The sequence below is a fragment of the Silene latifolia genome, chromosome 6, assembly GCF_048544455.1.
Source record: "Silene latifolia isolate original U9 population chromosome 6, ASM4854445v1, whole genome shotgun sequence".
Lineage (NCBI taxonomy): Eukaryota > Viridiplantae > Streptophyta > Magnoliopsida > Caryophyllales > Caryophyllaceae > Silene > Silene latifolia.
Genome location: NC_133531.1, coordinates 139,012,213 through 139,037,558, shown reverse-complemented (window position 1 = coordinate 139,037,558; position 25,346 = coordinate 139,012,213). Strand labels below are relative to the sequence as shown.

Sequence of the window (25,346 nt, the reverse complement as noted above, 5' to 3'; positions counted from 1 at the left end):
CAATCACTCTTTCACAGAAGAGAGTATTGGTACATTATTCTCAATAAGAAATATGTCTTCAACATATAAGACTCGGGAAAAATAATTCTAGCTCCCACTTAACTTCATGTATAATCATGATTCTTCAATCATGTGAATGAAAACATTCACTATTATCACATGAACGAAAAGTATAATCATTTAATGCTTGTTTAAGACCATTCTAGGATCACTTAAGAAAGCTACGCATAAAATATTAGGACTCTTAGATATTTATCTAAGGTTTTGTGTTCCAAACACATCCTTCTCTAAATTCCCATTTTAGAAAAGCGAATTTTTATTTGTCATTCTTCATTAAAATGAAATGCAGCAATTCTTAACATAATTTATCTTGATCGACATCTTCATGCCAATCTTATGCATTTGAATACTCTAAAGCTCTATTTACTTTTAAAGAGACCCTCGCTTTAAAGTAAATCTATTCTTGAGTAACAATTTTCGGATTGTAATGTTATGGCTCGTATGTAACAAGGTCATAATACTAGCACTTTCACAAAGTAATATTTTAACCAATAAGACATGTGCGATAAACTCCCACTGAACTATGCTCTTAATCTATCTTTATAGATTATAGTTCAACTATCCTCCCACTCTATAGTTCCGTTACTTTCACAAAGTAACACTTTAACTATAAGATACGTTTGTTACGATTCAATCTACTCCCACTCTATCTCTCAGAAATACACCTATTTTCTTTAGAGATAGCTTTGTGAGTTACAAACATATATATTGGGTGTAGTATTAGGAGTTATCTAGACTACATTTTAGCTTTCAAAAGGTCATCCTATCATGGCAGCTTGATACATGTAATATACGAGTCTTATCCATGTCATATGTTTAATAGACTCTCTATTCTAGGTATCTCATGGTTGACCATCCGTTTAGAATAATGTGTCCGTATGGTATCGTAAATCCCTACTTTATGAGTTCAATAGCTCATCACAACTTTATAATTGATCTTACATAAGTAAGTTGTTACTTTTAGTAACAATGACATAAGGAGAATCAAATTCATAGCTTATGGACATATAATGATCCAATCATCATAATTGTCTATTTGATCAATTTAAGTTGATAATCTAATGTTTCACTATGCAAGTAGTATACAATGATGATTTTAGAACAAATGATATGATAAAAGAGCGACTTGGGTTGCAAACCAAGTCACAAATATCCAAAGCACACCAATTTTTTAAAGGATACAAACCAATTTCCAAGTCACACAAAGACATCAAAATAGTTCTTAAAACTTCAAATACATCATAAAATAAAAGACAAAGCAAATTAAAGCCAAGCTTCCATTGATCCATCACCACGGTCGGCTACTCTGGCTTCCTACATGATCCTCTAAGCTTACTTCTCCTTGCCTTTGTCCTTGCTAGGATGCCCTATTTACAATAAAAAGGGTAATCATCACAGCTTGTATCATCATACCAAAGTTGAGATTGAAACATAAAAGATAGGGATAGTTATATACCTACTGGAATAACCTTTCCAACTTTGATGTCGCCAAGGTATTTTGAACAGTTTCTCTTCCAATGCCCAACACCACAACAATAGTGGCACTTGTCCCAGGAGGAGGCACTGTACTTGGGCTTGGAGGTACTAGCTTTACAAGCTTTACCTATATTCCTGTTGGGAGTTTGCTTCTTTCCCTTTTTCCCGCTTTTCTTGAAAGTTCCCTTGCTCTTATGATTGACATTGAGCACATCTTTGGTGGAGCTAACACTTAGCCCCATATCCCTTTCGGCTTGCACAAGCATTTTGTGCAACTCATCAAGAGAAACCTTCTTATCTTGCATATTAAAATTTACCCGGAATTGAACATATGCTTTGATTTTGTTAAGGGAGTGATCACGAGTTCGTCGGGAATCTCCACCTTATGCATTTTCAAGGTCTCAACATGCTCCATCAACTTGAGCACGTGAGGGCTAACTTTTTGGCCCTCCTTGATGTTAAGATCAAAGAATGCGGAAGCCGCCTCATATTGAATGATCCTAGGTGCTCGTGAAAACATGTTCACAAGTTTCATGTAGATCTCATGAGCGGTGCTAATCTTTATAGCACTTCTTTGGAGTTCGGCCTCCATTGCAAAGATCAACACATTTTTGATCGCGGCCGACTCCTTTTGGTAAACCTCATAGGCTTGCCTAGCGGCGGCGGTGGACCTAGCATTAGGTTCGGTGGGAGATGCCTCGATAAGGTAACGAAGCTTGTCATCATCCTCCACAGCCAAACGAAGTTACGCATCCCAATCGGCGAAATTGGACCCATTCTTTTCTAACTTACATCGATCCATGAAGGATCGGAGCCATGACACATTGGTGAGCGTGTTGGAACTAGTGGTTGCGGACGTGATTGGAGTTGCCATTGCAATTGAGAAAACGATTTTGACTACAAAATAGGAAATGAAGGAATTAATGAACATCTATCGTTTTATAGTACTCGTATATTTTAATACAAGTATTTAAGCATTTACGTAGTGACCTCCACCCAACTATCATAAATGATTCCGAGATCCAAATTCATATTAACTCGGGCACGGTGAGCCGATTCATCCCTTATTAATATAACTCGGTGGATTAACTCTTTAATCGATTCTACCTCTAGAACTCTCGGTCGATAAAAATTACTTTAATATTTATCTTTAGCCCGGAACACATGCGACTACGGTCACGAATACTTCCGTTGAGCTCAATCCAAATTTCGATGTAATAACATTTTATTACCCACTTACCCAACGTAACAAGTTTAGTACCCCGGTGAGTCGAGCCTACTTCCTTATGAAATTTGGATTCATAGTTTCTACTATTTGGTAAGGCTAATTCTCAATTATTATATGTGAGAGGTCTTGTCAATTTATTATCTATCACGTTTTAAGTGAACTAAAGCGGTGAACTACGATAATTATAATTGACACGGTCGATGACTCGATATGATATGCATGTTGTTGTTATGGCGATTTGGCAATGCATGCAACATATTAAAAGAAATGCAAAGCAATAATAAAAATTCCTAGTATGGCCTTCCTAAAAATATAAAATCAAATAATCTATTACATATTCGGAAACCAACTCCTTTGGTCCCTTAAATCTTCAAGTGGCACGCCTCTCAAGAACACCGTCTTCGTCGGAACGCCTTTCCGAATGGCACCGTCTTGAAGAAACTCCATAATTACAAATAATAATAAAAATACAAAGCTATTCATATTATACATTTGTAAAATGGAAAAACTAGTAAAAATAAAAGTGATACGAGATCACATTAAATTACAACCGAATCAATATTCCCTTTTATTACGGGTAATATCGATTAAAACTAAGGCCATACTAAGATAAAATTACATAATTCAAAATTATATAAATAAAAGACATTCAACAATTGAAATATGCAGCATTATAATATGTATGTTTCATGCCAAATTATGTGTCAAATCGCCCTATTTAACTTATATCGTATATATAACCCGGTTTTATGGAAATGCGTGATAATAATTTCTTAAAATCACAAATTAACACTTAAATCACATCTAAGCTCAAGTTAATTATCCTAACACTCTTAGGACTCAAAAATTAGTCATCACTCAATTTTTGAAAATAATTCAACTTGATTTAATTTTTATGCTCATTTTTTACCTTAAAATTATAATATATATATATATATATATATATATATATATATATATATATATATATATATATATATATATATATATATATATATATATATATATATATATATGAAATAAATCCAAATTAAATTACAATAATTTCAATTTTTGAATTTTAAATTTTTAACATTCTGGAATAATTCCATGACACTCATAATGTCAAAAATCATGGTTAAATTTTTCGAATTAATTTTGAGAAAATATAGTTGCATTTTATCGGTTTTATCTCATAAAACATCTAAAGTATCTAAAAATTAATCCAATCAATTTTACAACTTTAGATCTGATTAGTGGGATATTTATGCAACCTAAAATAATTTCTCATGCCATGCAATTCGTTATAGCTATTTATGCTAAAATAGTCACTATTTATGCCATTTTTACTCAAAAATTCATAAATCGTGCTTAATGATATCTTTTAATCTCCAAATTTACATACCCTCTGTAAATTATGCATATGACAACATATTAAAATATCATGGCCTAATTCGAAATTTAACTATTTTTAACCATTTTACCTCTTTTAATCCATTTTTATCTCATAAAAATCATAAATCATGCAATATTAATCCAATTAATACGAGATTTTACACACAACTTTTAAAATATGCAAGTGAGGTCATATAAAATTTCCTAGGTTAGAGAGTAAGTTTAACCATTTTTAGTCATTTTAACCTCCATTTATGCCATTTTTACACTAAAAATCCATAAATCATGAAATATTAATCACATTAGTATGATATTTTACATGCAATACATAAAATATTCATGTGAGGTCATACTAAAATACCACGGCCAATAGTGAAGGTTAATTTATTTTAGTGAATAAAAGTTCATTTTACTCATAAAAATGTAATAAAATCACTAAAAATCATTAAAATGAGCAATAAATCTCCATAAATCATAAAAATGACCTAAAAATATTTTCGGACCAGAATATATAACATGCATAATTATTTCGTGGCCTATTCATATAAATCACAAATTTTTAGTTTTATATGTTAATATTTTAATTCGGAAAAATAATAACCGATTATGCATGCAACATCCTATGCTCTGATACCACTTGTTAGGTTTATTTACCTCTTATTAGACTCCTCTAATAATGAACTAATTAACTTCTTAATTATTTGTTCTTTAGATCTAGTGCATGCATAACAAAATAAAAGATTTATGAGGAAAAACAATGTTCCTTATATTGTTGATTGGTTCGAAATATAGGGCACAAGTAAGGTCACCTTCCTTCACTTGTTCTTGAGCTTAATATGATGGATGATCCTCCTAAGACTCCAAGTATAGAAGCCACTCCTTAGATTGCACCCAAGACTTACCCTTAAACTAGTATACTAATTAACTAGATTATTATACTAGTACCCTTAAAATGATTCTAATATTATTGCTACTAGGTTTGGTGCCCGACTTCGCCCGGGCTATCTCTATTTTCCGTTAAATTTTATTTTCAATGAAATAAACTATAATGGAGTTGTCTAACTCACACATTTACTATTAGTAATATATTTTTCTATGACATATCTTGCAATTATAATGAAATGTAAAATTTATTTTCAAATTATGAGACACGTTCACTATCCCGCTATTAATATTATTACTTTCACGACATTTTTTGTTAATATCATTACGTTCACTACTCCCGTGGTTACTATTATTTCTTTTACTAATTACTCTTTTTTTTTGTTAAATTCATTATTCCCGTTAATTTTATCCGGCTTGTATTTAAATAAATAAAAATATTTCCTTGAGTCGATTGGTTATTAAATTGTTCATACTTTTTCTCATTGTTACCACTGTTACATTCGTTGTTACATTCACTACTCCCACTGTCATTATTATAACTTTCACTACTCCCACATTAATACCGTTAATTTTATTAATCTCGTTGTTGCTACTATTACTTTTACTACATTTAACTTAATTTATAATTCTATGATGATACTAATTAATTCCATAAGTGGGGCATGTTAATTTTAAGGAAAATTACTATATTATTGTGTTTTCTAAATTTAACTACTTTAATTTAATGTAGTTTCCATAAATATTCTTCATCAAGGCATGTTTATATTATACTTTTAACCAAAACTATATAATATTTACATTGAGATCCCTTTATCAGGTCCATCACACGGTGCTATCGATTTAAAACTATATAGTATATTTAATTTGTATAAATTTCTTTAATTACATTGAAATCCCTTGGTTTCTGAAATTAATATATAGTATTGATTACTACACTAGTAATCTTGTTGTGATATTAGAATGGATGAACAAATGCTTGTGTATCTAAAAACCTTGTTTTAGAGAGATGGAGAGAGTATGTGAAAGTTTGCATGTAGTAGAATATCAATGAATTAGTAGTATGAAAAATGAGAACAAAAGTCCTCATAAGAGGAGGTGAGGCCGGGTAGGAAGAGGCCAAAAGGGCATATTTCCCTTTTTCTTTTTTGTCTTCACAATGCATTAGGTGTGTAAGACGTGTAAGAGTAGGTGTAAGGCTAGAAAGCAAATAACTATGATTATTTCTCATAAAATAAATCAACCTCACACCATTACTACTCCCTCCATTCGGTCCATACACATAAAATGGACCACCATTTTATTTTATCAATTTGTCATTTGTCACACAATATGTCACATGCAGTATGTTACATGTTATTAATTAATTTAATGCATATTTATCACATAAATATCATTCTACAAGTGAAATGTTCAATTTTAAGGAATTGATCACCTTGTATCGTCATACAATTAATCAATTTATCTATTAAGGGCATTGTCCTTTAGGTGTGACCTTAAGGGATCAACTGACCACCACCGTCATACGACAGCAATGTCAAACTCTAGTCAGCCAATCATTATCGATTAATGATGATCAGTTGATTATATAATAAATCATCCCTCACGTATTCTTAGTATGAGATTTAATTATGATATTAAATCATGTGATCGCACTATTGTTGAGGACACATTTTCCAACAAAACCAAGGGAGACAGGCCGGAGACCTCCTGCAGAGTTTCCCACGGCGACCTACCTGTTGTCACCTTCGATGAAGAAGATGTCCACGACAGCTAAGAGCACCACAATCCACTCATCATAACACTATCAATGGCCAAATGTACGGTCAGGAAGGTCATAGTAGATACTGGTAGCTCGGTTAATCTAATCATGTTGAAAACACTAAGAAACATGGGGTTCAGCGAAAAACAGTTTTCAAGGCAAATTTGAGAGTTCTGAAGCTCAAAATTTTAGATGTTTAATAGGCAAGTTAAAGTTTTGAGTTAACTATGTAGTAAAGATTTAAAGTAATTTGGAACCCATAATTTTGAACTTCAAATGTCAAGTTTTCAATATAAAAACATGGGTAGTCAAGTTAAAATCATTGGTTAATCTTTAGGAATATTGAATTTAATTATAAATTCTGGATATTTAAAGATCGAATTCAAACCTAGATAGTTGGCGATTTGTCATTGACGGCGACGATGACTATCAACATTCTATATTTTATCTTAATTGTTTGGTGGAACTCATGGAACCAGAGAACGATATTCGCAAACGGCGTATATTGCGGAGGCGGCGTAGTAGGTAACAGTGGTGAGGGGGACATGGGCTACGGTGGAGGAGCTGGCATTGATAAGAGTTGTGGCGGAGGGTATGGATTGGAGTTCTGGTGGAGTGGTGAAGGGTGTAGATAGGAGTTGTGCGACAATTGCGTATATAAGTTTTTATTTTTATTAATTTTGTTTTTATATAATTTCCATTTGTTGGGCTACTCTCTATTGGACGGTCCTATAGAAGAGTTGTTGCACCGTTAACGCTTAAAATTATGGACAAACAATTTCCTTGTCTCAACCATTGAGTCACTAAAACTCATTGTCTAGGAAACACTATAAATTAACGACTAACATTTAGCTCATTAGTTTTTTTTATGTTTTATTACTTTATACATTTTTTTTATAATATGTATAAACTATAAACTATAAAGTGTCTCATAAAATGAAAGACAATTTATTTAAAAAAGAAAAATCTGAACCCCCTTATGCCAAATTTTTCAAAATAGAAGCCACGTTTTGACAACATTGCCCCTTCCACAAGAGTATTATTGGGAGACTAACGGTCATGGATGTCAAAAATATGTGCCCTTAAGGACCTCGACTCAAGGATTATTACGAATCTGAACTCCAACACTTCATAGTTAAGGGGTTGAGATACTGCAGTGCTGGCTATATGGATTGGCCTTGTGAGGTACATTACTAAAAGATCCTTCGCTTTTAATTTGTTATGCACGGACCAAGGAGTTTGATTGTTAATTCTTGACAACATTGATTTCTTTTGAACACCTTGAATTGACACGAAGAGTTTGAAATTAACTTCTACAAATCCAAACATCATTGTTTGGTAAATCTCATAAACTCAAATTATAGAAATTGAAATTCAGATACAAAGGCATAGCGCAAATAGACGCAGCAACAAAGAACTATTTTTCACCCAGAAGGTTCTGATTTCATAGCTCAAACTTGTGACGGATACCGTTTCCTCTCACAAATGACCCATGAGAGGTGAGAGGAGAAGCACATGGGGGGTACCCCACCTTGTCCCCTCTCCCTTTTTGTGAGAGGTCTTCAGCTTGTGACGGAATTAGCCCGTCACAAGCAAGACGCTTTGAACTTCAAAACATGAACACCATAAATAAGACTACAACCACAATTTGTACCACATCACAGTACACAACATGAGTAGGTTGTACAAGGGCGAAAACCAAAAAGTTACAAGACGTCAACACTCAAGACACAGAAGTTTGGGAGGAAATCAAAGGTTGGTTCACTTTCTTACAACTCCTCCTGCAGCAGGAATTAAGAATGATGACATTTTCTCAAAATCAATGTCGAGTGTTTCCAACTTTTCTCCATCCTCCGCCAACCTTCTAATTGCCAAACGAATCCCCCTTCTTGCAATAAATTTGTAAACACGTAACTTTGGGAAAGTGTCGGAATCAAAACCATATCTACAACATAATAACATATACATAAACATTTATTGTAAGATGAAAAATCTGTAGTAAAATAATAACAAACAAAAGTAGATAGTTTATGAGAAAAACTTACTTGTCACACTTCGACTCAAATCCCGTTGCATTCACCAATGCAAAAATCACATCATCTTTATCAGTGAAATATATACGAGACGCTCTCTCAAAATCCTGCATTAGAAGTTAGAACCCAACGTTTAGTACAAATTCATAGATTATATTAAAAATAAAACAGTAGCAAAAATATTAGTCTTACCCTAAAAAAGGATCTGTGATCTCTGGCCCTATAGTACAAGACAAAATATGTTAAGAGGATTATGAGCAAATAAATAGGATATAAGAAATTTAAATTTAGATTAACTTAATTCCCCTTTAGGGTTTTCTCTTATCATCCTCGGATCTTACATTCTTACCCTAACACTTTTCTTTTCCATCTTTGTTAAGTGTTTTCACTGACAAATCTCTCTTTAGTGTGTTTCTCCTTAATAATTCAAATTTCAAAGTTCCTCTATCGTAATCATGTCAACCCCATATTCAAAGACCCTTTTAAACCTTAATAGTCCATGCAAGAAGATGAGTTACAGCAACAAGGTAAAGCAAGGATCGAGTTAAAATGGATCGTTGGAAGACTGTGGACGAACTGTCACGTAAATCTTAAGGCAGTAATGGACACGATGATTAGGGCCTGGAACCCTAAAAACGTTGTGGCCTTTGAAGAAAACCTTTATTTTCCGGTTCGACGATGCGGCAGATATATCATATACGTGTGTTGGAAGAGCAACCCTGGCACTTCGAGAGACACGTTCTCATTCACAGTGGACTGCAAAGTGATTCCCTGCCCACCGAGATACCGTTATTTTTCTCCCTGATTTAGATTAAAGTCTACAATCTTCCTATAATGGGGAGGTTGAGCCTTGAAAATGCTATTAATATTGGCATTTGGCAATGCTATAGGGACTTTTGTGGAGGTCCATAACTCAATAAACCCATCAATCAATACGAGTATACGACGATGAGAATACGTGTTCGGGTAGATGTGCAAAATGCCTTGGTGGACTCAATAAGCATGAGGGTTCACGGGGAAAGTAACGAAAGGTGGAGTTGCATCGTCGTGGAGGGCTGCTCCTAGGGTACCCCATGATGAGGGAAAGAGCCAAGCAATGAAAGGTGGACGTTCGGTACGAAAGGCTCCTGGGGAAGTGGTGATTTTAGGATTCGTTTATAGGGAGTGCGGTTACGAATCTGTGGTCGCCAATACTTGTATAAGGCGGTCTAACAAAAGAATATTGTAAAACGAGTTTTCTTATAACTACTTTTAATTAATAATTTTATTGTGATTTGGATTTAATCTAGACAATCTTTTTGTAAAATCGTCTTAAACAAAACTAACTACAATATTAGTTACTATTTCCATATTTCGCTAAGAACACGTAACTATTGACGACACTGGCTTGTTGCATCGCTGTGGAGGGCTGCTCGTAGGGTACCCCATGATGAGGGAAAGAGCCAAGCGTGTACTAGAGAATTGTTCCAAGACAAGGTATCATATGTACATGACAAGTCGAAGGAAATACATAGAATGGTGGCTGTTAAAAAATATTTCAGTCCGGGACAAGAATTTGATTCCTAAAGTAGCAGCATGGGGGCAAGAGCCGAGGTGATGATAAAAATACAAAGGAGAGTGTCGCTAGAGATGAAATGTCTGGGTCATCAACAGAGGGGCACAACATATTTAAGCAAGTGCACCATGAAACTAGCACAGGTGAGAATAGAAGAAAGATTAGGAAAATTAAAAGGGCTTATGAAAGGATTTCTGGTCATACACAGAAGGGTGAGAAAGGAGGGATGTATCGTGGACCGGAGAAGATGGGATACAATGAGCACGTCGGCGACATTGAGGAGGATGAAGTCTTAGCTAAGGGGTTTTGTGATAGCTTGGGTCCCCATGATTTAACAAGTGAAGTAGCGGCGGCTGACAATGAGCATCCCCGCGAAAAACAATGAAAATATTTAGCTGGAACTGTTAAGAGGTTGACGGTATGACTAGTGTTGGAGGAACGCCCAAATATCGTCTTTGTGATGGGAACAATGATAAGTGCTCGTGATCTTGAAAAACTTTGTAACAAGTGTGGCTTCACTGCAGGTTTATGTGTACATAGCAGAGGTAAGTCGGGAGGCCTTGATTTCTGGTGGAAGAAGTTAGATGTTCAATTAATATCATATAAGTATAACAAGAATCATTTATTGGTTGAGATTTACGGTGAGGATGGGAGTTCGATATGGACGGCTATAGGAGTTTAGAGGTGGCCAGAGGCGGCTAACAAACACAAAACTTGGAGCATGGTGAGAAGGAGTAGCGGGGAGAGTAGTTTACCGACGGTCTAGTTTGGTGATTTCAATGAGATCCTTAAATATTGAAAAAGAAGACGGGGTTGCTAGAGGGAGTAGACAAATTAACACCTTTCGGGAAGCGCTTGATGACTGCGGCATCCATGATATGGGATTCCATGGGAACATTTTCACTTGGCAAAGAGGCAAATCGGTGGACATGTTGATACGGAAGCGAAGTGATAGGGCATTATGTGACAAGGGTGGGACTCTCTTTTCCCGAATGCGGTTGTGTACAATTTCCCTTGTGTACAATTTCCCTATCTAAAGCTCTGACCACGCACTTATTCTCATTAAGGAGTCTGTCAATGGGAGGGGTGGGCAACAAGGGAAAGAGGTTTAGATTTGAAATGTTCTAGCTATCAGACCCGGAATGTAGCAAGGTAGTAGAAGAAGCATGGGGCATCGTGAGGGCAAATGATGTCACAAGACAGAATGAGAGGGTGTGCGGCAGGTTTATCGAGATGGTCTCACGAGAAGTTTGGTGATATTAAACGAAGAGCTAGAGAAAAGAAGCGCAAATTGGAGACATGGCACTAGCATCGTTCCCCCCTCAGCTGACATGACATGGCACTAGCATCGTTCCCCCCTCAGCTGACATGCTAGCATGATGCCAAGCTTTGGTTGAGGAGCTAATCAGCTAAATTTACTTCATCAACAGATTGAATCTTATTGGTATACACGCTCTAGGAAATGTGAACTCTGAGATGAGGACAAAATACTAGTTACTTTCACCATAAAGCTAAACAACGAAAAAAAAAAAGAGAAACTAGATAAATAGGCTCGAGGATGAAAATGAGACGTGGCAAACCAGTGAGGAGCAGGTGAAGGGATTAGTACCTGGACCTTTTTCTCTCATCTAATCCAACGATCTTTAATATGGTTCTTGGTGATATTAAATGTGTGATCACCAATGACAAGCTTAGTGAGGCTCTTTGTGAGGAGGAGGTTAGAGGGGCCCTTTTTAGCATGCACCCGGATAAAGCACCAGGTGAAGACGGTATGCACGCAGCTTTCTTTCAAAAACATTGGAATATTGTGGGGAAGGATGTGTGTATGTTTATTCAGGACTGGGAGGGGAGGGGGCTGAGCTGGGTTGGATACAATAAAGTAATAAACCATACTTGGGTGGTGCTCATACCGACATGCAATAACCCGAAGAAAGGTACAGAGTTCAGGCCGATTAGTCTATGAAATGTCATTTAATATGGAAAATCGGCTAAAAGGCTTTCTAAATGGCTTTACTACAGAGAATCAAAAGCGCATTCACACCAGGACGGTTAATAACCGATAATGCTCTAATTGCTTTTGAAATATTTCATGCCATGAAAAGAAAGGGCGCGGGGAGATGTGGAATTTTGCCTTTAAGTTGGACGTGAGCAAAGCATAGGATAGGATTGAATGGAGTTTCTTCGAAGCGTTGATGCATAAGATGGGTTTCTCTGCGAGAAAGTAGTATTTGACCCCCATCACTCTGTCTAAACGTGAGGTTAAGCCCCTTAAGTTTCAATTGGGGTAATTAAGCCCCATTAGTTTGACAAAAAGTGTAATTAAATTTGCCAAAAACTTGAGAAACCCCTTATAATAGACTTTATTTCGACTACAAAAGTGTTTATTTCTTTGTTTAATTATTTTGGCAAAAAATAACGATCTTTCTATCAAAAATATATATAAAAAAAAGTTGTCAGTATGAAACATAAATAACACGCAAAAAATAGTATATACACAGAGTTTTTTCAGAGGGTTTAAAATTTCATTTTCTTTCCTAAAATTTTAGCAGTTTCTCTCAAATATGATTTTTTTCTAAAAGAAAATATTATAATTCTGTTGTTTGTATTTTTTTTTTCTATAATTTGATTATGTAGTAGGTTAAATATTGGTATTTGTGGTATGAGATATCAATTTCTCATGAGATTTTGGGTAAGAGGTTGATTTCACTTTGTATATAAGTTAAGGGGCCTAATCACTCCAATTGATACTTGAGGGGCTTAATCTCACGATTGGACAAAAGTTATGGGGGTCAATTACTACTTTAGCGGGTTTCTCTGGTAAATGGGGGGAAAAGTTATGGAGTGTGTAAAATCTGTTTCACTCTCGGTGCTTGTCAATGGGCAGGCCATAGACCACTTCCACTTGGGGATCCAGCAAGGGGGCCTAATTTCTCCATACTTGTTCTTGTTATCCGCGGATGTCTTTTCTTTGATGCATAAGATGGGTTTCTCTGGTAAATGGGGGAAAACGTTATGGAGTGTGTAAAATCTGTTTCACTCTCGGTGCTTGTCAATGGGCCGGCCATAGACCACTTGGGGCTCCGGCAAGGGGGCCTAATTTCTCCATACTTGTTCTTGTTATCCGCGAATGTCTTTTCTTGGATGCTTTGTAAAGCAACTTATGACGGGGATCTACACGGGGCTTAGAGTGTGTCGTGGTGCCCCACAGATTTCAGACGATAGAATCCTTTTTGCCCGGCAAACCATTGCGGATATCAACTGCAAATATGAAAGAGCTTCTAGACAGAGGATTAATTATGAAAAATCAGAGATTGCTTATAGTAAAAAGGTACCTTCAGCGATTAAAGAGGATATGAAAAGAGTTATAGGGCTCCTGGAGGTAAATACTAAATAAGCACGAAAAGTACCTGGGTCTACCCACTATTATTGACAAATCAAAGGAGATAGTCTTTGCAACAATCAAGGAGAGAATTTGGAAGAAAACGCAGATTTGGAAAGAGAGAATGCTTTCGAAACAAGGCAAGGAGGTCCGTATCAAAGTCGCCGCGCAAGCAATCGCCACCTTTATGATGAGCTTATTTGCGGCCATTACTGATCATATACATTCGACCATGGCGAAATTCTGGTGGGAGTCCACAGATAGCGGAAAAAATCAAATTCACTGAATGAGATGGAAGTTACTTTGTAAACCGAAGTCAAAAGGCAGAATGGGATTAAGGAACCTGCGGGTTTTTAACCAAGCACTTCTCACAAAACAAGCGTGGAGGCTTTTAATCAATACAAGCTCGCCAGGGCAGCACGCGTCATGAAGGCAAGGTATTTTAAAAATGGGACTCTGCTTGATGCTCGTTGTGGCTATGATCCGAGTTAGAAGCATATGGGGAGCCAAATCACTTCTACTGGAAGAGCTGAAATGGTGTATTGGTGACGGATGCCAAATCAATGTCTGGCTTGGCTACCGTGGGGGACACGTCAAGTCAATCCTAACGCCTGCTTCCAATACAAATTCTGATTTGAAGGTGAGCGATCTCATTGATCACAATTCAGCCACTTGGCGGGAAGATGTACCAAGAAGCACCATATCGGAAGAAGATGTGGAGAGTGCCCTTGAGATTTCGTTGAGTTATAGAATGCCAAGTGACACTCTTTACTGGTGGTCAAGCAAAGATGGGGTACACAAATCCCGTCAAGTTGTACACGCTAGGGCCTAGGGGTGACATGAATGGTGATGGGGAGGGTGGTTGGGAAAATGATTTGTGGCATATGGTTTGGAATTTGAGGATCCCTCCAAAACTTTCTCACTTAGTGTGACGTGGTAGTGTGAATGCTCCTGCGGCACGAAAACCAGCGCCATATTACTGATAATGCTACTTGCGTGGGGTGTGGTCAAGGGGAAGAGTGTTGCAATCACGCTATAGATATGATTGTGTTGGTGTGCGGGAAATTTGGCTCTCTGGTTTCTTGGAGCTTCTTAATGATGATCATAACTGCTCATTTGGGGAAAGAACCATACGGGCCCTACAGAAACTTGACAGGTGCAATTTCTTGACAACAACTTGGGCAGCTTGGTCCCTTCGTAGTTCTCAATGAGTCGCCACCTCTACCATCCCAACTTCTTTTGGGTTAAGTAATCTTGTGTCCGATTATTGAACGTATTCGGAACACGGTTCATACAAAACCGACGAGCCCAAATCAAGTATCGTCTCGTCACTGGAATCCGCCTACTCTACCCTGGGAGAAGTGAAAATAAATGTCGACGCGGCCATGTTGGTTGACGAGAACGTGGGGCTGGGAATGGTTGGAAGGGACTCAAATAGTGCCATTATTAATATAGGAAGCAAGCTAGTTTCTCCCAGGCGATCAGCGGACGTGGCGGACGCCAAAGCTGCATTTTTTGGGATTGAAATTGCTAGAAGATCGGGTATCGAGAAGGTTGTATTGGAGAGCAATTCTTTAATCTTGGTCCAAGGTGTGACAAGGAATAGTATCAAGAAGTCCGCTTAGTCTTATTATTCATGATGCTAGTGTTTTATGATCTAATTTTATGGGTAGTAGTTGTGTTCATGTAAAGCGTGGGGGTATACTCTAGCTCATTTCATTTCTAGACTCTACACTAGAGTTGGAGAGGATATCATCATTGTAAACAATTTTCCGCAAGCTACTACGGCTTTGGCGAACATTGATATGCTATGCACATAACCGACATTTTTTTCTCTAAAAAAAAGAATATAAAATTTCATACCCGGTGTAGAACAATATGATAATGTCCAAATTCAGATTCATCTCAATAGCTTCCAATTCTTTGAATGACATCTCCTTGACAAGATGAGGTTTTTCATATGATTCCTCCTAAATAAAATACCAATATCATTAACATATAAATTACAATTAAGAAAACTTAAAATTTAAAATCACTTTAAAGAAAATCTTTTATTTTACCTTTGCAAAAGACAATGGAACCATTGGATTGAATACCACCCATTTCTTAATTGGTTGAGAAGAATTCCTTAGGATATAAAAATATCCATTCACCCCAACTTCTAATCCCTGAGAATTTTTCACTAGCCAAAAGTTCTTAATCGATTTGTCCTCAAAGACAAAGAAACCGAAACCAGTGACCAGCATGGAGTGAGAGTATTTTCCACCCATATTTTGCATCACAAAGGGATCAACAAGTCCCTAAATCAATTATAATTTTCATGCATTAGAAAATGATCAACAAATGTTCATCTTGCATAAATTTAAGGCTAAAAAATTTATTATAAATAAATATTACCCCTTGACAATTGTCTATTACTGTTATAGAACAGCACAAGGATATGATAACTGGTTGTCTTAGAATATAACTCTTCATATCCTCTTCACAGTTTGAGATAGCTTCCCATTCATCAATTGCATGACGAATGCCCTTCTGCAAAATTTTAAACATATCATATTATCAAGAACTTAACATATCATATTATCAGGACTAAGGGGGAAAATTAATTATAGATCAGTGTATTAGTGCTAGTATTTTTTAGCTTTTCTATAGTTCTTGTAAAGAAAAAATTGAATGGACAAGGAAATACAACACAAGTAGAGAGTATTTTTGAGTTTTACTGTTTAAAGAGATAAAGACAACATAAAGGGTAGACAAATCGGGTAAAACTTCAAATAAATCCATCACAGATAAATATACTTTAAATACACTTTGATCAGTTTGATGCATTTAAAGTGCTAAATAAAATAAATAGCACAAGATTTTTACTTTGATTACTGGTTATAAGCAATTAGATTTCTCACAGTTGAACTGAAGTTCAAATAGTATGGTTCCGATCACACAAGAATACACAGGTCAGAATATGCATCTCACAATAGTCAGAATACAACACGGTGACACCGATATAGGAGTCTTAAAAAAGGATATTCTTCCAAACAAATTTAACCTTGTGTTTTAAACCATAAACAAATTTAAAGATATATCAGTCTCTTACGATATCAACTTAAATAAATCATAAGCTTCTCTATTATTCTACTCAAGTTTCAACCAATCATTATTGGATTTAATCTATAGTGGCTCGTGCATGGTGATACATTTCAGTACTCTCATATGATTTTAGTACCAAAAAAAAGGAAGAAAAAAACTAACTGCTTTTTCAGGTGGAGGTGCTTTTTCAGGTTTCTCTACAAGTTCACGTATCTTCTTAAGGTCTAGCTTCATTGCAGAAGCTTCGGCAATACTTTCTCGAGTAACCCACTCTAGCCCACTAGAAGCGTAATGTCCCTTACAAGTCTCTCCAAAACAGTTGGTGATGAGTTCCATTGAAGATAGTTTAGGGACGTCACAATCCTGCTTCAAGTTTATGACCCCACGCGATGCCTCGGCAACCGTCAGACCATAGCATACACCTACCAGAATAGTTAAGGGATTACTTTATTCTTACAATTATCATATTCACGATGCATTTATTAAGAATATAATTAAACTCACAAGATAGACCCTGTGACTCTACATCACATAACGCTCTATCAGAAAATGCGGAATCGGGCCAAGAAAACTCCGTAACGCGCGTAGCCTGCAAACCATAATGAAATAAAATAAGTAAATTTTGAGGTGTATAAATAGGTAGCTCAGTGAGAAGAGGAAAGGCCAAAACAAGTTATACCCCAGTTGTATCAATAATATATGACATGGTTTCACCTGCAGAAATTACAAAAAGGAAATAAAAAAGAAAAAATCAATACAATACATGGAATTCATTCAAAAGAGGAGAACAAGTAATAAGATTACTACTCTCAGCAAAAAAAATAATAAATCTATTCAATCAGAGATTTATCTTAATTGATATCCTTGTACACACACAATTAGACTCGATATGAGCATCAAACAAACAACAACAACAACAACAACAACAACAACAACAACAACAAAGCCTTAATCCCAAAATGATTTGGGGTCGACTGACATGAGCATCAAACAAACACTAAAAAAAAAAAAAAAAAAAAAAAAAGTAACATGTACTTGTGGGCGGGCGATTGTTGTGCGAGGAGGCAGGATGATGGTGGTGGTGACCGGTGAGCTAGGGTTTACGAAAGGAAGCAATGACTAGGTCGGAACGAGGGTGCTCTAGCATGATACTTTTGGGCGATTGTTGTGCGCAGAGGCGGAGTGGTAAATGGTGATCGTCGTGGTGGTGACCACTGACCAGTGAGTTAGGGTTTATGCAAGGAAAGATTTGTCCCCAAAATCAATTGTGATAGACCGGGCGGGGCTTCCAAATTAACCTAAGACCCAATATTACTCAACCTCAATTTGTATTGTTGTGTAGGATGTATTATCCATAAAAAACTCGATATTTATTGAAATCGAAATGACTTGATCGACCCGACGTAACCTAAACTTTTGCAAACCCACCTCAAGTTGACCTGATCTGGTTGACCCCTTTGCAAACTCTACGTATAGGTAAGGCTCAAATGATATTAATGGATGTTGACTTCGTGCCAAATTGGTAAAAAATGAAAAAGAAAAGAAACTTTTTTATAAAACTGATAATGATGAAAAATAAATAAATAAATACACAATATGTCATTGTCAATGGCTTGAAACATTTACATTCTTAGTTTAGGAGCTATAACCTAAACATTTACGTTAGTAGGAACTATAATAAGGTAGCTCATGCGTTAGCCCACGCTAGTTCATGAAGCTATGGCAAGCGTTATTGGGTCGACGATCTTCCGTTATACGTTGATGTGATTGCTCATTTGGAATCAATATAGTTAACCTTTCGAGGTTTCCCTAAAAAAAAGAATGTAAATGTTTCAATTATACTAGTTACTAGATTTCATAGTCACCTTGTCATATCGAAATAATGATCTATTTTTTGAACGATTATTTACCTATGTTTTGCTCACTTTGTGTGCATGGTTGTTATTAAAGACTAAGGTGCTTATTGTTCTTTTAAGATAAACCACTTTTGAGTATTGATTGATATTAATATAATTTTCAATAATTCTTTCTAAGGGTGCCAATTTAACAAAATATAGAAGACTCGAGTGCGTTTAAATGCAAAAAAGTGGGTACAACTTGTATTTACACGCATTTTGGTACTAATATGATCTTTTTTTTAATCAAGTTTAGAATTTATAAGGTATTTAATGATAGACAATGTATGGTCTGTAAGCGTATTTATATATACTTCTATCACTTCATATATACTAATAATAATACTCACCAATACTTTCATCATCCACATCCAAATGCTAAGGTTCACCCTATGAATCCGCACATGCACGGCGCGATCCGAGAACTGGTGGTGAGATTAATATTGATCCGGAGTCTCTGGATAAGTCGGAGGAGTTCTTAGGCAAACGTGTTCTTGGTTATTTAGTGGATTATCGCTTATTTGAGAGTGGCAAGATTAACTCGGTTATTAGGGAGAAGTGGAGCTCTAGGGACAAAATTACTACCTTTCGTATGGATGAAATATATGTGTTTCATTGTTAGAATGATGCAGATCGGGATAATTTGTTGATAAAGAGTTGATAGTAAAATAACTAGGTTGTCGTAAATATTAGAATTAACTATCAAATTAACAATTTATAGACCTAACTAGACTCTACTTGTGACACCCCCATATACCAAGAAGCCTTAACAAGACCTTCCCTAGCAAAAAAGGATATCACCATCTCGGTTGCCCGAGGACAGTAATAATCGAATATCGATAAAAGAACATTTAAAGCTTATTACAAGTGATTAAACAAACTAAGATATACAAAGATACAACTCGGACTACTATCAACTGTATGATCTACACTTCTGTCATGACTCGTGAAAGACTCATCCCGCCATGTATCCAGCTATCATCCAAGACATTACCTGCTAAAACTGACTTCTCACCATAAGGGATCACGGCAGACACAACAGAAACAAACAAGAAGACAAAACCACACAAGGTCAGTAACCGAGGAGACACACCAACCATTGACACAACAAGCAGACACAACAAGCAGACACAACAGCACACACACACCAGCCACACCTCCACCAATCAATCATCGTCACCGACTATCCACTGGACTTGTCCTGCCAGTGGGGACCGCAACCGTTCCCACCTAAGCCCCACTCATCATATCGAGCGATAACCATGTCCCATTAATGTGAAGATCCTGATATGGCTAAAGTCGTATCACCAAATCAAAATAAAACTATCTCAATACTAACAAGAATAGCTAGTGGTAAGACAGGTATCGAATCCATAGGGAGGCGGTAATAGTCAGTTTGCAAATATTTAGATCGTCTAATAGTAACCGTTTTCTTGGGGGTTTTGGTTTGTTTGTTAACTAATCAACTAATAACGAATAATTAAAATGGTTTAACACAATAATATTAAGAGTCTAGGATTTACGGTTCACTAGGTCAATTATATGGGGTCTCTTAATCAACTGCTAGATCTATCAAGTTATCTAAGGCCACAAGATTGATTAATACTATTTATGTCCTTTAGATCGATTCTAACATGCTATCGCTATAATTAGACACAATCTATTTGATTATCACATCCTCTATTAATTCTAACCCTGTCGGTGAAAGTATTAATTCGCTACACTAATTAACAACTCAGGCCTAAGTTAATTAACTAGAAGAAGAACAAATCAAACGATAACTTATACGATTTTACTAGCAATTAATCAATAATCCCCTTTCTGATCAACTTAGCTCTCCTTCATCCTAGATGAGGGATTTAGCTACTCATAACTAATGCAACAATAACAACAATGATAATTGAAAACATAATTGAGAATATGAAATAAGAACAATTAATGAATAACATAAACTTGAATGAACAATTGTTGAAGAAAGATTAATACCGTAGCAACAAGGAATGATTAAAGCTAGAGAGTTTCAGCCGTTCTAAGTAAAAATAAGTGTAACCTAATAATCACGTACGAGTTTAGAATTTATAATACAAAATAACTGTTTTAGGAAAATCCGGAAATAAGACTGCCAGAGAGGTTCCTCGATCGAGCCTGGGTGGACTCGATCGAGGACGATTACTCGATCGAGCCTCAGGGGACTCGATCGAGGAACCAGCTTCACAGGTTGATTTCTTGATTTCTTCACTTCTAGCCTTCATGCTACCTCGTTCCTCGTGCCATGCTCCGTGTATTCCACTATGCCATCTCCCATATGCTCATCTTAGCTCGATTATCCTCGTAATGCATCATTTCTGCATTAAAACATAAAATAGCAGCAGTATCGACAATTCACTACAAAAGGGCATATAAACGATATAAAGGCACGAAAACGGTATATAAAATGGTATGAAAGGAGTTATAAAAGTATATATAAAAGTGATACATCACATCCCCTTCCGTGGCGGGTTCCACGGAGGGCGAAACTAGGGCGTGAAGCCACTCCCGCAAGTGACTTCACTCAGCCGAGGACGCACTTCGAGAACCAGAGACAACAACCACAGACAGCTCTACCACGCAACGATAATCAACACAGCACAATCCAACTAATTACAACAACCAATCAACCACATCGACACAATAACAATCAACCCACAGCAACGGACTGTAGATACCTCATTTCTGCACCTCCCGCAAACCACCCGGTGATGATTGGGCCGCATGTTTGGTACGCGGAACGATTTGTGACAGTTCGTAAGTTTATCGTCAAGTGATTGCTCAAACATTAATATCTACCTCTTAATTGTCATCTACGTGCCGATACGGTCGTTTTGGCAGTAATTAGAGTACATTTGGAGTCCGGGCCTAAAACCGTCTTCATTTTCTGATCGTCAAATCCCGAGTCAGAATGTTCTGGAATGTTCCGGATATTTCTATTCCATATTTTATAAATATTTCACAATCTTTATTCTTTGGTAAAGAATTTCCCGTAATATTCATACAAAATATTAAGGAAAACCGAATTATCCCTTTATTCCATAACTTAAACACGGAAATCTTTCTTCCGCAGGAGGAAACCACTTGGGAACAGATGCAGCAGGTGCTGCGCCTCTTCCAAGAGACGCAGTGGCTGCTGCGCCTCTTCCCAGGTCCTTTCCTGCGTATTTCTCGTATCTTTTTCATATCTTTCCGAGATTCACTTCCAAAGTCTCTCTGAAAACCCTATTCCTTCACGTGATTAGTATAAATAGGAGCCTTCGCTCCTCATATTTCTCACGCGAGTGTCCGCCCTTCTCTTCCCCCTTTGCATTCTAGACTTTTGTTCTTAATTTTTGGCGTCTACGTGCTTGAACATTCGACCACGTAAGCTCGGATCCTTCTGAGTACCAGCCTCGTTTGCATGACCGACCAATTTGACCAACTCCACAATCAATCAACTTAATTAATCTATTCGTTTTCCTCTTACGAGGGCACTTTCGTTACATTCGCGTCGAGCATCACTAATTGATAACTTAGTTCATCTCGTTTCGTCAAACATGTAAGTCTGAGGGTGTATATTCTCTTTTATTATTGTTATTTACTTTATTGTACCATTAATGTAAGGTTTATGTCGAAAATATCATTAAAACCGATTTCTAAAACCATGTTTTAAAACTCTTTTACGGATTTCCAGTAGACAAACCGTCGAGAAAGGACGCAGCAACTGCTGCGCCTCTTCGAAGGAGCGCAATGCTTGCTGCGCCTCTTCGTGAGGCTACCGCAGTTCCTGCTTCCTTTCTTCTTCCTTCGTCCTCTGTAATTCGTTCGTTTTATTTGTTTCGTTTGTTTTTGCTCACTCTTTGACATACAATCATAATAATTCACATGTATTAATCATCATCATTAACATATTTAATTAATCATTTAAAATCCGACTTAAATCCTTTATAATCCAATATTTGCGGGTTTTCGTCATTAAAATCAAATTCGGGTTTTAGAGGTTCGATTCATTCATATTGAATCTCTGGAATTCGTCCTTGACATATTTGCATCTGTTATTTATCGTATCCATCATCAATTCGTCCTTAATATAGCTTGTTTAACCTAATTAATTCGTTTAGTTTGTAAATAATTTTATAAATCATGTAATTAATTCGTTTACATCCGTCTCATCCATGTTCTATCGCTTTCACGACCATCAATCATATGTAAATAACCTGTTAATCACTTCTATCCGAGTAAATATATTAATCAATCCTTTAAAATCACCAATTCATATTAACAACATGCAGTTCCGGCTTCACAACCAGAACTCACCCTTGGAACAGACGCAGCAACTGCTGCGCCTCTTCCAAAGGGCGCAGTCCTGCTGCGCCTGTTCCAGGTTGAGTTCTGCCTCTGAACTCCGTTGTTGCCTTGACGTAATTCATTAGCTTACGTATAATTGACTATTATCCATATTATCGCCTAATAATTTGTTCGTTAATTTATTCTTTTATTCTTTTTCTCAAATTATCCGTTTTAAAGGTATTTTCGACATAAATCGCCAAATCCATTGTAATTATTGTAATTTTCTTTATTGTAATTTCATTTATTGTATTATCATTGTATTTTGCATCATTCGTATGTTTTCACATGTAATTGAATCTAAATTCCTACTTTGACATTAATTGTATGTTAAATTAATTGTTCACCGACTTAGTCTAATCTTCACATGCTAGGATTAAAACTTGGATGTTGCATTGCATGCATATAATCGACGATATATCGAGTATAGATGATGTCCCTAATCATTAGTAGAGGCCGCTATCGAGGCGGGCGGGATTAGGTGTTCGATCAAAAGAGCTTCCTAATACGTACCCTCACCCCTTATTCCAGATTTCTGTGAACACCCGTGTTCATTGGCATCCACGAGAGTCATTCTAGACATAGAATGCTAAGGGTAACGATTGCTTAGTGTTCATGTCACTACTTTGTGTCTTGACATGACACGAGGTATTCGAACGGTTCCAATTTCCCATAAAAATTGGTGGCGACTCCAACAAAATGCAAACGCTTGTTCTCCTCCCAAGCGCCCCCGTGGCCCGCGTCCACAGTTTGGCGACTCCGCTGGGGATAATACACTTACGTGTAGCCAAGGGTGAAACTTGAACAAGGTTAAGGAATAGTTTGTACAAGACAATTGTCGATTTTCATAACTCGGTCTTCCTAGATCGTTTCATTCGGCCTTCCTAGGCCCAACCCAACCCATTTGACCAATCGTCCCGTCTAAACGGTCCTAATTCTTATTTGGGCCTAAGGATGGATAGCGATTGACGTCATCCATACCATGATGCTTACTCTTGTTTGTATCAAGGACCTTCACTACTTGAGGAAATGGACTAGGAATCGGCCTTACTCTTGTTTGGTACGAGCCTCTCCACAGACTTCGGGTTTGATTGTTCGGTATGGCAACCCATCCTTTAAACCAAAACCCTTTTAAATGCACTCAGCATCCCGTTATAATGTTTGTATACATGTTTGTACCTTACGTGATCGCCATTTCTAAACGAAACCATGACGATTTTTGTAAAAATCAAAACCCATTTTTAAATGGAAATTTCGAAAAAGCCTGGATTAGCGCAAAGCCCAGTCAAAACTCTGTCCGTTTGTCGAGTCAAATTTCGGGCCCAAGCCCATTTCAAAACCTCACTTCGAGTCCACTCCTACAACTACACTATAGTTGACTAGGAAACACATTTTCAAAAACTTTGTCCTTTCTTCAAAGCTCACTCAACACAAGTGGCACACACCCACTTTAAGAGTCAAAACATTTTCTTCTCTTAGCGAGTGTGGTAGAATGGTCGATCGCGTTTTGATTCGTCGTCAATCTCTTGTCCAGTTTTCAAGATGCCTGAAACAAGTGACGCGAACTTCAATGAACTTCAAGATGGTAATGATCGAATCCTAGCCGCGTTAACTCAAATCCAAGTTACTCAAGACTAAGTGCATGATCGCCTTGACACCATCGAGGGTCGAATGTATACCGTGGAAACGAGATTGCCTCCTCGAGAGAGTGAAGTAGTTGATGACTTCGTGAACGGCTTCGGGGACGAAAACCCTCCCATCGGAATGACTGTAGCTGAGAAAAGAGTCCAATACTTAGAGGAGCAATTGATGTACCTCAAAGGGGATGACATTTATAGGGAGAATAATCGCAAATATGAGGCCGTCAATTCCAAATTGCCAACCAACTTCAACATGACGGATATCCCTAAATTCAAGGGGCATGAAAACCCTTTGAACCACATCCGTGCCTTTAAGGATTATATGTCTATCAAAGGCATCAAACCCGAGATGTTCTTAGGGATCTTTCCTTCATCTCTTGACACCATCCCAAAGCAATGGTTCTACTCTTTAGAACACAAGAATATCGCTACTTGGGAGGACGCCGCAATCGAGTTTTCTAAGCAATATGCGGATAATGTCGAGATCCAAGTTAACATGCACACTCTAGAGGTTCTTACCCAAAATGACAAAGAAGGATTCACCGACTTCCTAAGTATGTGGAGGAACACTAGTACCCAACTAGTTGAACAGCCGGATGAGGCTACCCTTGTGGAGAAG

General features: G+C 36.9%; 1 protein-coding gene across 1 annotated transcript; it reads right to left on the bottom strand.

The window, feature by feature from the left end:
• Positions 1-8,116: 8,116 nt before the first annotated feature.
• LOC141585812 (putative cysteine protease RD21B) lies at positions 8,117-18,176 on the bottom strand. The gene is made up of 10 exons (XM_074406851.1): positions 17,872-18,176; positions 17,516-17,550; positions 17,341-17,425; positions 16,999-17,258; positions 16,147-16,281; positions 15,810-16,049; positions 15,613-15,719; positions 9,008-9,035; positions 8,828-8,922; positions 8,117-8,727 (listed from the first exon to the last, which is right to left on the bottom strand). The coding sequence occupies exons 2-10, from the start codon at positions 17,540-17,542 to the stop codon at positions 8,544-8,546; spliced, it is 1,161 nt and encodes a 386-aa protein (XP_074262952.1). The 5' UTR covers positions 17,543-17,550; positions 17,872-18,176; the 3' UTR covers positions 8,117-8,543.
• Positions 18,177-25,346: the final 7,170 nt, after the last annotated feature.